The following is a 14,283-nucleotide window of genomic DNA, read 5'->3' on the forward strand; positions in this document are numbered from 1 at the left end:
TGCTTTAGCACCTACGGTATTAAATTTGTTTATCGTAAAAGTGAATTTATCTGGCAATACGTAGCTCTGTGAATGATAGCTATACCCATGGCAGTTAAAGATGGAAATGTCTTTGCTTTTCTGTATATATTTTTAATTTGTCTCATAGAAGGGAAAAGTAAACAGTATTGTTATTACAGGTAAACAACTCCCATATAATAATATTTATGAAATAAAAAGAAAGCAATGCATAGTTCAAGGAGCTGCAGGTGCCTTCATGGCGATACCATTATCAGAACGTTTTCTACCTTGACTTTATATACACTGTATCAAGCACTATATAAAAAAGCTTGTCCTATAGCTACAAAGTATGACTCCTTCAAAGAAGAGCTGGAGCATAGGGCACCATCTTGATATGTTAAATTTATAACCTATTTAAAGTAAATAGATTCTACCTGATCATGCAATGGAGTAGATGTTGGTCGACTTTTGTTCAGTTAATCAACGAATTTTATTAATGTTGGAAACCAAATATATCTCTTATTCATCTGTTACACATTCCAGGAGAAACTTTTGAAATTAGTGAAAACGAGTCTACAGTCTGGAGCTCCTGCAACAGAAGTAGCGGCAAAACTGATTGCGACCATCGATAACCTCATTAAGGATTGCAAGTAAGTATGTTAAAGCAATAGTACAGACAGCCAAATCTGATGCAATCTAGATCAGTATAACACCATAGTTGATTGCAACCATTGATAACCTCATTAAGGATTGCAAGTAAGTATATTAAATGAATAATACAGATAGCCAAATCTGGAGCAATCTAGATCAGTAAAACACCATAGTTGGTATCTAGTATAAAGACGTGCCATAATTTTCAGAGTATTAATAGTTATATGTGTGAACTTTCTGCATGGTGTACATTCATCTGATTCCTGCCCCCTCTCCTCCCCCCCCCCCTCCCGCCTCAAATGTGTGTTGAGTTCCTTCTTGTTTAATGTAACCATCAAGGCTCTTTAAGACTGAATACCTTTTTCTTTCCCTCGCAGGAAACCACTGCCTTCTTTAGTGGGACAGAGCGGCAAGGCCAATGAGCTGGACCATCGTAGGTACGAGCAGAGGTCAAACACCCTCAGGGAGATCATAGATGCTGCCACCAAATTACGGGAGAATGCCACGGACATCGAGGAGGCGATCGACGAGATCGACGGCTACCTGACGATGCTGAAAGAATTGGCTGTAGAGGTAAAAGAGGATCTTATCAGAGACGATTGAGTTTTTTCATGTAGCATATTAACATTGTGGTTCTTCTTCCAAAAGAGTTTTAAATATTTTTGCAAAAACTTCTATGGGGGATGATAAGTTGCTATGTATCTTCCTGGTTGGTAAATGGTGTTTCCTTTTGTTCCAAAAATATTTTTATTAAAACAAATTTACTAGTATACCTTGCTAATCTTACTTTTTTCATCTTTAATATCATGAGGTAGATATATATATTTTTTTAACATGCTCTTCTTTTATCCTAGCCACAAAACAGCTTACCAGATATTGTTCTTTGGATGTTGAGTGGAGGCAAGAGAGTTGCTTATCGTAGGATCCCGGTCTACGAAGTCATTTATTCATCGAAAGGAAAAGAAGCCTGCGGAAGATACTGTGGGATTGTGAAGACGTTTTTCTTGAAGGTGAGTTTTTCATTTTGGAGTTGTCTTCATGAAAAGGTTGAATACAGTTTTAATTGTATTCAACCCATTACCAACAAGTAAAAAGCAGATTGTGTATATTGAAGGGGTGGGGGGGGAGGGGAGGGGGTTCAGGAATGATCTCAAAGTTTTGGTATACTAATTCTTGTTTCTGTACAAGTTGGGGGTCATAGGATTCTTATTCAATTTAATTTTTTCTTAATTATTATTATTATTGGAATGTATGACTCCTACTTTTTCTTTCATTTTTCTTTACATCTTCTTTTCTCTCATCTTTAAAAAAAAATTCTTGAACAATAGTATCCTGGAAACAGAGGCAAGAGCATTGGAGCTGAAAGAATACCAGGAACCGTCCGAGTCGGTCTCTGGTTTGGTTTGGAGTTAGAAAGTGACAACTTCAGAAAGAGTCTGAAAGATTCTCACATGGCCATCTTTGCAGAAACTGTGAGTTTTGATACATCTCTGGTGTTTTGGCTTTTCTCTGTTTATTTTGTCGGGACTGGAAAGGAGGGGGTGGGTGGGGCCAATGGAAGGGTGTGGATGAATTTATTGAGAGTGAACAGAGTGGGTATAAGTGATGATGTGGTTAAACATAATACTACCGTATACTATACCATATATACTACAATATGTGCAATACAAATATGACATCTTTATACTATGATTTATACCTTATACCATTGATAGTCATATCCCATATATAGTATTTATATGTAGTATTCATATGTATATGCCATACAAATATGACATCTGTACTATGATTTATACCTTATACCATTGATAGTCATATCCCATATATAGTAATATATGTAGTATTCATATGTATATGCCATACAAATATGACATCTGTACTATGATTTATACCTTATACCATTGATAGTCATATCCCATATATAGTAATATATGTAGTATTCATATGTATATGCCATACAAATATGACATCTGTACTATGATTTATACCTTATACCATTGATAGTCATATCCCATATATAGTAATATATGTAGTATTCATATGTATATGCCATACAAATATGACATCTGTACTATGATTTATACCTTATACCATTGATAGTCATATCCCATATATAGTAATATATGTAGTATTCATATGTATATGCCATACAAATATGACATCTGTACTATGATTTATACCTTATACCATTGATAGTCATATCTCATATATAGTATTCATATGTGGTATTTATATGAATTATACCTCAAGATCTGGTTTAAAATAACTATAATCCCATGTTGCCTTAGTCAACTAACCATTTCTCATTTGTCTGTGGTTAGTATCCATGGGGACCTCAAAAGATATGAAGCAAGTATGAAGTTAATTATAATTAGTTTCATTTCGTTTCAGTATGAGAACCAAATGAACATAGTCGGACAGTGGACAAGCAAAGGACTTCCCCGACCAAAGTTCTCTGATGCATCCGGGAAGGTAAGTGAGGATGAGGTTAATTTTAATAAATTAAGTAATTAATTAATATAGCATATCCATAGTTTAACTAACTTAGTACTACCCCCCCCCCCCCCAACACACCAATGAAAGAAAAATACAAGAGGTATCATTGGAGTGTAGCCTCTGTACAGAATTTTTATTTCAGGAATTTTCTTGTTGAATCTAACTATATTAAACATACTACAGTGTAAATGACATTACAGCCATGCATGTAATATCCAAATACATTTTCCACAGAAGTTAAAATAGGGTTTTGGGCATTTAGATCTTTCCTTTTCTTTCTGACTGATCATATTTTTTAATTCCCAAAAATTTCCAAAGACATGCATTCATTACTATGTCATTCTGAATTTGATTAAATTGAAATAAGGAGTCTTCATCCCTACCACATGCAGTCCACATCATTTTAATATTCATGGTTGTGTTAATTATTACAGGCTAAAAAAGTTGTCAAACTATTTTGGTTCCATAGATTGCGCTTCCAAAGGATAAATTTAACTGTCCAGATCTTTGGAGTTGGGATGGCGATTGGTTTGTGAGTCTCGAAACGAGGTGAGATAGTTAACAACATTAATTATTACGCATTTTATTTTGTGTTTTATTTGGGGGGGAGGGTGAACAGGATTAATATGGCAAGTGGCCACTAAAATGGTAGTGACAAGGGGTGTTGGTTGGTGGGGGAGGTGGAGGGGGAGGGGGAGGGAGGAGAACAGGAGGTGGAAAGGATAGGGTGAAACATATTTCATTCCCATCTTGGAAGTAATATTTATTAATTCATATTTTTTTTTTTCCAGGGACAGAACATGTTTGCAAGTTCACATGATGAGTTTATGTTGATTTTCTGTCGGGTCTAAAGTGTTTGTTTTAGAATTGATTCTTGTTATGTAATCAGAAACAATACAAAAGAAGTTAATATTTAGCCCGGAGATGTTCGTTATAGACAAAATACAAGCTTGAAGATGTGAAAAATGGCTAATATAAAGTCATTCACACTAAAACTTCTTTTAATAAGGGAGTGTCGTTTCATTCAAGACGCTATAAACAAACGGTGCACTTTAAGTAATTGAAAGGGAAATTAATTGACACTGTGAGTTATTTAAATGGGTTGATGTTTTTTATTATATTTTGTAAAATATAAAAGTTTAATAAGTTTGATCTCTTTCAGCCTTATATCTGTCATGTTCTTTGACTTAGGTTGACGATCATCCTTAATTATATATGATATATTCCATGAGTAGAGATATCAGCCTGTTAAAGCGATACCATCCTCATCTTGGCTACTGTTTGTAGATTTCTGTATCACAATGATGCAAGGGTGAAGGTGTAAAATATGAGAGTGGGTAGGTTCAGAGGGACTGACAATACCTCCGTCACTAAAAGGGCAAACAAAAGTAATTTTACTAGAAGAAATTACTAGATGTGATTCGAAGTTAATTGTCTATTTCAAAATCCAACATTTTTGATATCAAACTATCCGATCCATATTTGGCAGCCTCCTCTACGACGTCGATGCGGGAATGACAAACTTCTTGGAGGACTGTTACGAGATGCAGTCCCGAGCTTTGCCAGGTGCACCATGGGAAGTTGCAGCAGTCACCTACGCCACTGTGGTAAGCTTTTGCAAGATCATTTTTGAAATGCAAACTGAAATGTAAATAAATTGCTCGTAAGTGACCATCTAATCTGCCACTACAGTCTAATACATTGCTTGAACTAGTGAGGAAAGCCATTCAGTTTTTATGGTGAATATTAATATTTTTTCTTTTCTTTTTCACAAATTGTAAGCAATTCTCATAAAAACATTCATAGTATTACCCCAAAAGAGTTTGTAATTAAGGAGATGATAATTTATACACCCGCCTGCATTTTCCCTCAAGAAAGTAAGAAAACAGAACAAAATTCACCAAATGTGCCTTGTAACAATTTAAAATTGATTTTGGCCATTCAGTGAGCGACGTTTGTTCCCCTGATTTTCCATTTCAATTCGGTCTGGTATCTAGATTTCTCTGCCTTTGGAGAAGTTCTTCCAACAATCAAAACTGTAAACCTTTCAACAAACAAAATTAATAAAGTAGTAATAATAATTCATTTGATTTCCCAAAACAATTGTCTTTCATATACACTTTCTCATCTTATTGCTACATCTGCTTGCAAAAGAAATTTGAACTTTTGCTGGTTGCTGGCTAAGATTTTATAATCAGCAAAAAGTCTTGATATAGACATAAAAGACATTATAATGTGATTTTTCTTAATTCTTCAAGTATTTTGCTTCAATTATATTTACATTTTTTACTATCAGAGAGGAGATTCTCTACCAAAGAAGGAAGATATTAAATGCCCCAAAAACTGGCAGTGGGATGACGAATGGGTCGTAGACATCAACAGAGGAGTAGATGAGGAGGGTTAGTGACCTTTGACCTCTGATATTTGACCTTTGACTAATGGTCTGATGGATTTATTTGAATGGAAGAATATTTAGTATCTCAGAATATGTGGCCATAAAAAGTGTTGGTATCAGTCATAAAAAGTAATGTAGGAATACCTGTTAAACAACAGAGATTAGTTACTTGAAGACCAAAGTAAGTTTAATAAGCCCCCCCACCCCCCCCCCCTGTGTATAAAGTAGGATGTAAACAAATTCTGATAAAGATGCAATGCTTTTAGAGGTAGAAGTAATATCAAAGAGCCAAAAAATAGCCACTTGGAAATATTTCCCTGAAAAATGGAAAAGGATTTGAATGTTTTTGAGTATTTTAGGATCAGAGGAGCTATATCATCATTGAAATAAAAATTGTTATCATTCTTTCCTTTGTAATGAGAAATACTTTTGGTCATGGAAGAATATAAGTGAATTTATAATCTGTTGTATTGGAAGACTATATAGGTTTTAAGAATGGAGTACTTAGGTCATGTATAGATGTTGAGAAGTTCAGTGTTGAAATGTTAAAGTTCTATTTTTGGTAAAGAAGTACAGAAAGGTTATCAAGTTGGAGCAAATTATGCCGTACTGGTAGTTGTAGAACTGAATGCAGAACAATGTTGTCTTGATTTAATTTAGCAAATTTGATGAAAAGAATAAAATATTAACTTGATTTCTAGGAGAGAAAAAGAAAGAAATATTTTTTTGCCATGCCGATGATGAACTCCTGTTACAAACCAAAATAAGTGAAAAATGTTTCATTTAAGTAGATTTTGTTTTCAGTAGAGTATGAACTGAGAGCTTTGACAGCTTTATAGAATTAAGAGAAAATATCAAACGAGTGAATTAAGCCAGTGTAGAAATATTTTCTTTTTGCTTTGAATATGTTTCATATTTTTGTGTCAGTCCTGAAAATGGAGATTTTCACAAAGTGTTCACCCATAAAAAGTAGAGCCGTATATAATTCGCCAATTTCTGGAGTTGTACAGATTACTTAAACCAGTTTATATTTTTGAAAAATGTCGCAGCACTATTTGAAATATTGATTGTACAATCGCAAATATATATATGTATTTTAAACTTATCTTGAAAGTGACCTTTACAAATGTCATTTCATTTTTTTCATATTTTCCACTTTGACAATCTTTTGACTAGTTCTATAGTACGAATTATTGTCATCTGTAGAAGTGTGAACAGATGAAAAACAGAGCAAAGTTTCAAAATGTCCATTATTAAGTAAAGGACAAACCACATCGTCATATCATATTTTCTGCGAGAATTTAAACATCCTGCGATTGGCTAATTCCTTCCAGGTTATGAATATTCATACGAAGCTACCACTGCCAAGTGGACAGCCACAGAGAAGCCATATCATCTATGCCGGCGTCGGAGATGGATCAGGCCACGAAGCGTCGTCAACAAATCCAGGAAGGAATCTGAGGTGAGAAGCATTATGTATGTATGTATATGTACGTTCCTCCTGCAAGCAGGAACTTGCGAAGAAGCCATCATTGGCTTATCAAAGCCGCAAGCTGACCGAAGTCAGTCTCTTAGATTCACATTTAACGTCCATGATTATGAATTGTCAATTGTCAACAACTCTGTAAGAGGACGACATACATTAATCTTGGAGTGACTCGAACCAGGGACCTTATGATTGAAAGGCACCGGCGTTAACCACTGAGCTAACACAGTACTCCTAACATCATTACAACATTATTACAACGTTAACACGTTATTACAATGTTAACATTATTACAACGTTAACTCCTAACATTATTATGTTCCGCATTCATGAGTAGAATGGTTCTCATTTGGAGGGAAAACATCCACCCATCTAATAATTGCGACTTTTTGCTCCAGAAAACTCTAACCCTGAAAGCGATGGGATTATGATGACAAGGTCAAGACAGCTAAGTCACTCAAACTTATTCTAACCTTTAACTACAGTAAACTAAACTTAAATAACTCAATCTCAACTTAACTAAATAAAACTTAACGAAATAAAACTAAACCTAAACTTAAGTGTACTAAAACTTAAGTTTTTGGTTCAGAACAGTAATATGCCTCTACATATGTTCAGTATATCATTAAAAACTGCAGCTATTTGTGAGAGTTTGATAGAACTGTTTATAGCCTGACGTATGTTTTTTCTCCTCCACATACCTCTCCCTATCCCCTTCCTCATCCATCCCACTCGCCTTTCTTTGACTTCCCGCTCTCCTCTCCCCTCCCCTCTCCCCAAAAGATTTCCCTGGTTATCCCTCTTCCCTCTCCCTCTTTACCCTCTAATTCCAAGAGAGGACAAGAACCGATCAACTTCCTTTCTTCACGGTCTATAGGTCACTCCTGAAGTGGAGACGGAAGGATGGGAGTATGCGACAACGTTTTTCAATTCTCGTTACCAAGCCTCCGAGAGTAAGACGGACATGGTGCGTAGGAGGAGGTGGCATCGTAGGATGGTGGCCCGCTCTCCCAGGGCGTCCGTCAACTTTTCTTTGCTCCAGTCGGTGAGTTTTTTGTAAATGTTATGCTTGGTTGCCTTTTTGGCGAATTCTCAAATTTGGTGTGTTTTGTGGCACAGATATAAAGCACACCATCCTAACCTTAGTCGCAATTGGTAGCCGTAATCTGTTGTAGTAGTAATTTGGTGCACTCAAACACAAGGTGTGAGTTGACAAGAACATGGATACATGTTTATATGTTTGTTTGTAATCGGTTCAGCACTACTCACTTCGTTTCACCTTATAGAGCAGACTTTCTACCGTGGAATTTTTTCATCATGCCATTTTTGTCACCTACGTACGATGATATTAAAGGAACCCAAGGGTAAACTTGGCCAGGGGAAGAGGGCGGGGGTGTCGTTCAGGTTAACATCCTTAGTTTTGGAAGGTTTTAGGAGGATGGAGGATGGTGGGCAACTTGAAGGAGGGTCATGATGGACTACCCTGCTGGAAACACTACTTTCATACTGTAAACTGCTGGTATAGCACAGGTATAGAATGACTGGTTGCAACTTTTTTGTGTGTCCGATAAAAATCAGCAACATTTTTTCTGTTTGAGTCCCTGTAATAAATCAAAGTGTAAAGTGAAGGGAATGAAACTCAGATGTTGCATGAATTTTGTGAATTAATTCTTACTTTTTTAATACAGGAAAAGGATTCAGATTAATAATTCCAAAATGAACAAATATGATTTGATGAAGAGATCTCTAGCTTTTTCTGTCTTATGAGATCTCTTTCTTGGATTTGAGATATTAGGGACTGCTGTGTTTAAACTATCAAACTTCTTTCTATTCTCCTTGTTTGCTCCCATATTAAGCTGTGCAATTGACATATATTTCCCTATTTGTGGAGGGTTTTTGAATTCTATAGTATTCATCCCATTTAGAAAGTGTCGCATCGGCAATGGTGGAATGATTAATTTGGTGCAATGAAAGTTGGCTGTTAAATGAGGATTAGGCATTAACATTAGTAGGTGAGTATGATAAACAATCGGACAGACATACAGACAGATGGACAAAGGTTGACATGGAAGATGTAGGGTATCATTTATTGACCAGGTTTCTACCAGGGGCGCGACCCCGTATACCTCAGAATAAAATGGAGAGGGCACAGTGCCCCCCCCTTCCCCTTCCCATGACTGTCAGAAGGAATACTATAAAGAATCTGAGCGTACATTGCATAGAAATATCACATGTATATGCGGTACAACCTATAAACAGATGTAAATTCCTCAACATGGTTTCAAAACTTGCAAAATATAACACCCTTCTGCATCTAAGCACTGTCCATTTCACCAAAATGTATACCCCTCCCTTTAAGACCCCTCCCCCTGATGACAATATCTTAGCCGCATCCTCCCCCCCCCAAGTACAGAATGGTGGTTGCACCCCTTATTTCTACTATATTTCCTTTCTTTATTGAAATCAGTTTCTTTGAATTCTTTGCAATTTGTTTGCAATCAGGGTCAGTTAATGGTTGCATGTCACTTAATAATAGCTGGAGTAACTCCTTAATAAGCTAGTAACCCATTCAGGCATCATCCAGTAGGGGGGGGGGATGATTATAAAGGGTTGGTGGGTTTTTTGTTTAATTATTAATATATTTATATACATATTTCTTTCTATTTGGTGGTGATTAAGGAAGCCTAATCCAGAACCTAAAGGCAGTATTGTATAATACGATAAAATATGAAATTGTCATTTCATAAAAAATATTTACAAATGACAAGTTTTGTCTGTAGTCTATGATGTTTGGTCCCACTGCATATTGTTTCTCGTTTGCTTTATATTATGGTTATGAAACCCAAGTTGCGTAGAGTTGGACGTACCCTTCACCCTGTTTGTTCAGAGTCATATTGAGCAGTTCAGAAATAGGAATCGCTCTCAACCCCTCACTTGTGTATCCAGCAGTTACTTTGTGTCCTTTTAATAGCTCTGATACTTAATTGTTTGATGTTTTTACTCTTGGAAGAGCCAAATGTGATGACAGAGGAATTCACTCTTTAGGATAAGACTGACGTGACTCCTTTAAGTGAGCAATCATTGTAAACACTCACAGAGTGAATTATCTCACTCTATTTGTTAATTAAGAGTGTAACAATTTTCCATCTATCACCTTTGCGACAGAGGTTTTCTAATAATTGTTATTATGATTCCGATAGTACTGTCTTATCTCAGACAGGTTATGGAAAGAATATTATCCTCCTGCCGAGAACGTCATGCGTCAAATGCCAGTCGCGTAAATTCATTATTCACGTAAAAAGCAAGCACGGAACTTAGGCGAATATATATCTGTTAAAATTAAAAGAAACTCGTAAAGAAGTTTTAATAAAGTAATGGAGTAGTGTTTTTATACTATATCATTCTTATCCATGCATGACTGAGAAGTGAAATTTGATGATAACATGAATAGGCAAAGTTTATGTCTAGAATTTTATGATAGAAATTTGAAGTATTATTGCAAAATTGGTCCATATTCATATATTCATTCCATTGAACCCAAAAAGTGGAATATTCAACTTACAGACAAGCACAACAGTTAAAAGTCATGTCTTTTGTGTTTTTTTTTTACCTTTCTGACTGCAAGTTCTTTGCCTGATGCTTGTTATAAACTCTCACAGCATATGTGTACTACATCACATTTACCAGCAAATCTCATTGATGTGCGAACACTTGCTTCATAAACACCTAGGCCTGGTTTGGGAAAGATTGAAGTTTTACCATTTCTTTTCTTTATATTTATTGCTTTAGGCCTATTTACATCAATATATCAGTAGTGAATCCAATCAGGAGGCCAAGGTCCTCCCCTCCTCTTCCTTCCCACCCCACCTACCCTTTGAAAAAAATTGGGATGCTACATTTTTTGCTACAAACATAATTTTTGCGGTAATTTCTGAGCCTTAATCCCCTCTTCTGAGAAACCCTGGTTCCACCAATTGACCATGATATCACCGCTTTTATTGACCTCTCGGCCCGTTTTTGTTATCTCACGCATTCCTCCGTTGTATCATCTCTCTGCACAGAAATATGATAAACCTAGATTGACAAAGCCGAGAGTAGCAAAGCCTCAAGGCAATTTGGGGATTTTATCTTGGTTCAAAAGGAAAATCGAAGATGGAGAAGTTGAAATACAGGACGTACGTTGCAGATACAATAATAATAATTAGCACCCTCTGACTCTCTTTCTGCATGTATATTAATATGAAAGCACTCTGAAATAAAAAATAATAAATAAAAAGTACTTGGGGTATCTATGGGCTCACTCATCTCTCGGGTAAAAGCTGTAACTGACTTTTCTATACTCTCTGCAACAGTCTTTCCTGTTTAATCTTCATGATGCAAATAAATCACATCCGTAGAATAAACTCATAGCTGAAGGGGAAGGACTGCTTGTGCATAAGGGTGAGGAAGGAGGAAGGGAGGGGGAGGTCGGGGGAGTGGGTGAGGTTCATTTTATGAAAGGTAATTGGTGGGTTGTGACTATTCTAAATGAAGACTGTTAATGTTAGTAGCCTATATCTTCCTGCACTGCATTGCCGACCAACTGATATCTTTCGTAAATGTACCTTTCACATCTAGGAATTTTTTGTTTTTAACAAGCTATGAACAGATTCTCAGGACCAACGGTTCATTTGACTTGTCAGGCACCATCAAATTTTTAAATTCATGAAAGCGTCATAAAAGACCATAAAACAACTTGGCAGTGATAAAGGTTATTTTATCAAATGTGTTTCTTGGTAGCTTGTTTTGCCCTTAGATATTGCTGTTGTATGATAAAAATAAATAAATTTAAATTTAAATATGATGAAGAAGATGGACTCCTTCTTTTAATTAGTGCTTGTTAATGAGTATAGTAACGACCTGCTATTTAATATATGACTGAAATTGGACCATAAAACTCTTCCAAGTAAAGTGTTCTTATCATAGCCGTTGAATTGGTGAAATTTCTAAAGAGTGCGTGTTGGCCTCAATTGTTTTTCTGTCACAGAAATCCATTCTCTGGACGAACTTTGCTAGACCCAGATATGGCCGGGGTTCCTTAACATTTTCTTTTTATTTAGTTTAGTTTAGTTTAGTGTAGAGACCCAAGGATCAGAAAGCCTTACAATAGCCTATTTGAGACCCTATCCATGTTAGATCGGGATTTTGCAGGTGGGGGGGGGGGACATGGGGTGGGCAAGGAAAAGGGACAGGGAGAGGGGGCAAGGAAGGAGGTCCAGACAGAGAGATTGGAAATCTAAACAATTAAAGACAGACATCACCGCGTGACAATTAATACTGTATTTGTCGTTGTCAATTCTGATTAAAATGATGGAGTATATATTCTAGTAGATTTCAAAATAGATGTTGGTTAATATCATTGCTTCATCTGCTGTCTTTTCTATTTATAATCATTGTTTTTTATTATAAATCTTTATTCTTTATCATCTTCTTGAATTTTTGCGATATTTTTGAAAAAACCAAAATTTCTCTGGAGTAGACTGGTATGTGAACTAATATTTACAGATTTCTTTACTTTGAGCTCTCAAAGCTCTCACATGTCTCCGCAGTTTATCCCCTGCTGCCCCCCCCTTTTCTTTTTTCCATAATTACATATTTTCATCGTCTCTCATGTGACCCTTTTTTTGTACCACCATAAATTGATACAGGGCCTACCTGTCCATTCATCCATGAATCGTCTCTGCTGCCAAACATAGTCTGAAATGAAACATTTCCTCTATTTATTGTCAATCTATTGCTATTTTCAAACTTTTAATATTTAAAAAAATGTTTGTATGTTAATTTTGTTTCATTTATAATGACTATTCATTGTCTAGTGTGGTTTATTGGTTGTCTTCTGGATTGTACAGTGTAATATGTTACCATGTTAATGTAATGCATATAGGGCCATTGCTATTCTGCAGAAAATAATTTTTTTAAATTTGCAAATGTTGATTTGTGTGATCAAAAGTGTTTCCTACTCAGGAATGTATGTAATTTATCCTGGGTGTGTTCCAAGCAAACCCCAGCTACATACAGGTTCACACATAGTTGACAAGCACTGACTTATTTAAGTTATAAACTCTCACGGCACATATTTAAGTTTAGTTATTAGGTATACAAGCACAATGGTATCCTGTGTGATTCATCTAAAGTAGTTAGACTATTTAACCTCTCATTATACCGATGATGTATGATCTATTTACCCCCTCTTATTCCCTTCACTTCCTATCCCTCATATTTCCATTTCATATTCTCTCAACTCTTAATGTCCAACTGGACAACTTCTGTGCACCCTATGCGATCCCTAAAGTGATTTTTCTCACCTTTTTTTTTGCCCCACAAAATTTTGACTTGTATTATGATTTATTGCATGCTGCCCTCAGTGATACCTTTCAAAAGATGGCCAAATTTAACCCAGATGACTCTCCATATTAAATTTAATTATTAATAATTTAATTAAAAAAAAAATTAATTATTACTAACTGGAAACAATTAATTGCTCTTGAAATTCAATATAGTTTACAAACATCTACTTAATTGTTCCAATGTTTGGAAAGGACTTTCGACGTGACAGGATTGTTTATATTGTCCCTTGACATGACAGGATTGTTTATATTGACCCTTGACATGACAGGATTGTTAATATCGACCTGCAACTTATAAATTAAAATATGATTGAAGGAAATTATGGAGCATTTTATGTAATTTGAATGTTCCAATATCTAACTATGGATTGAACATTGTCCACCTAATTTGAAATATTCCTGTTTTTAGTCAGTGATGGAATCGGACCATCTTTTTTCTCAAAAAACTTCAGAATCATAAACTTGAAATATATTCTGCACAACTGGTTGGTGTCATTTTAATGTCAAAATCAGAACCCTATTTTATAATTATTATTAATTTTGATTATTTTTTTCTTCATTATTTACAGACACCCTCAGAATCCACCAGTATGTCATCACCTCGGCTATATCTCCTTCATGACAGTAAGTTCATTATATGAATGCAAATAAAAATAAACACAAAGGTAAAAAAAATAATTATTGCAAAAATGACGATCAGTCGCTTAATTAAAGTAGCTGTTAGATTACCGTTTGATATATTTATCATCAACATATTCCAGTTTTCAACTTTTCCTACTCCTCAATTTTTTTATTTTAGGAGGGGGGGGGAGGAGGGGATTATTAAGCCCTCTCCTGCAGTTGCTGGTCCACCAGGTTATTCTTAGATA

General features: G+C 35.6%; 1 protein-coding gene across 5 annotated transcripts in view; it reads left to right on the forward strand.

Moving 5' to 3' along the window:
* The window catches only part of LOC139967415 (dysferlin-like), a 107,579-nt gene that overhangs the window by 50,162 nt on the left and 43,134 nt on the right, over positions 1–14,283 (forward strand). For all 5 annotated transcript variants that reach the window (XM_071971165.1, XM_071971166.1, XM_071971164.1 and 2 more), the window contains exons 18-28: positions 544–650; positions 1,029–1,224; positions 1,506–1,661; positions 1,980–2,123; positions 3,043–3,123; positions 3,617–3,696; positions 4,637–4,754; positions 5,444–5,546; positions 6,877–7,004; positions 7,906–8,073; positions 13,984–14,038. In XM_071971165.1, coding sequence (XP_071827266.1) covers positions 544–650; positions 1,029–1,224; positions 1,506–1,661; positions 1,980–2,123; positions 3,043–3,123; positions 3,617–3,696; positions 4,637–4,754; positions 5,444–5,546; positions 6,877–7,004; positions 7,906–8,073; positions 13,984–14,038 — 1,336 coding nt within the window. The remainder of the gene's footprint in view (positions 1–543; positions 651–1,028; positions 1,225–1,505; positions 1,662–1,979; positions 2,124–3,042; positions 3,124–3,616; positions 3,697–4,636; positions 4,755–5,443; positions 5,547–6,876; positions 7,005–7,905; positions 8,074–13,983; positions 14,039–14,283) is intronic.

The sequence above is a fragment of the Apostichopus japonicus genome, chromosome 5 (assembly GCF_037975245.1).
Source record: "Apostichopus japonicus isolate 1M-3 chromosome 5, ASM3797524v1, whole genome shotgun sequence".
Taxonomy (NCBI): Eukaryota; Metazoa; Echinodermata; class Holothuroidea; order Aspidochirotida; family Stichopodidae; genus Apostichopus; species Apostichopus japonicus.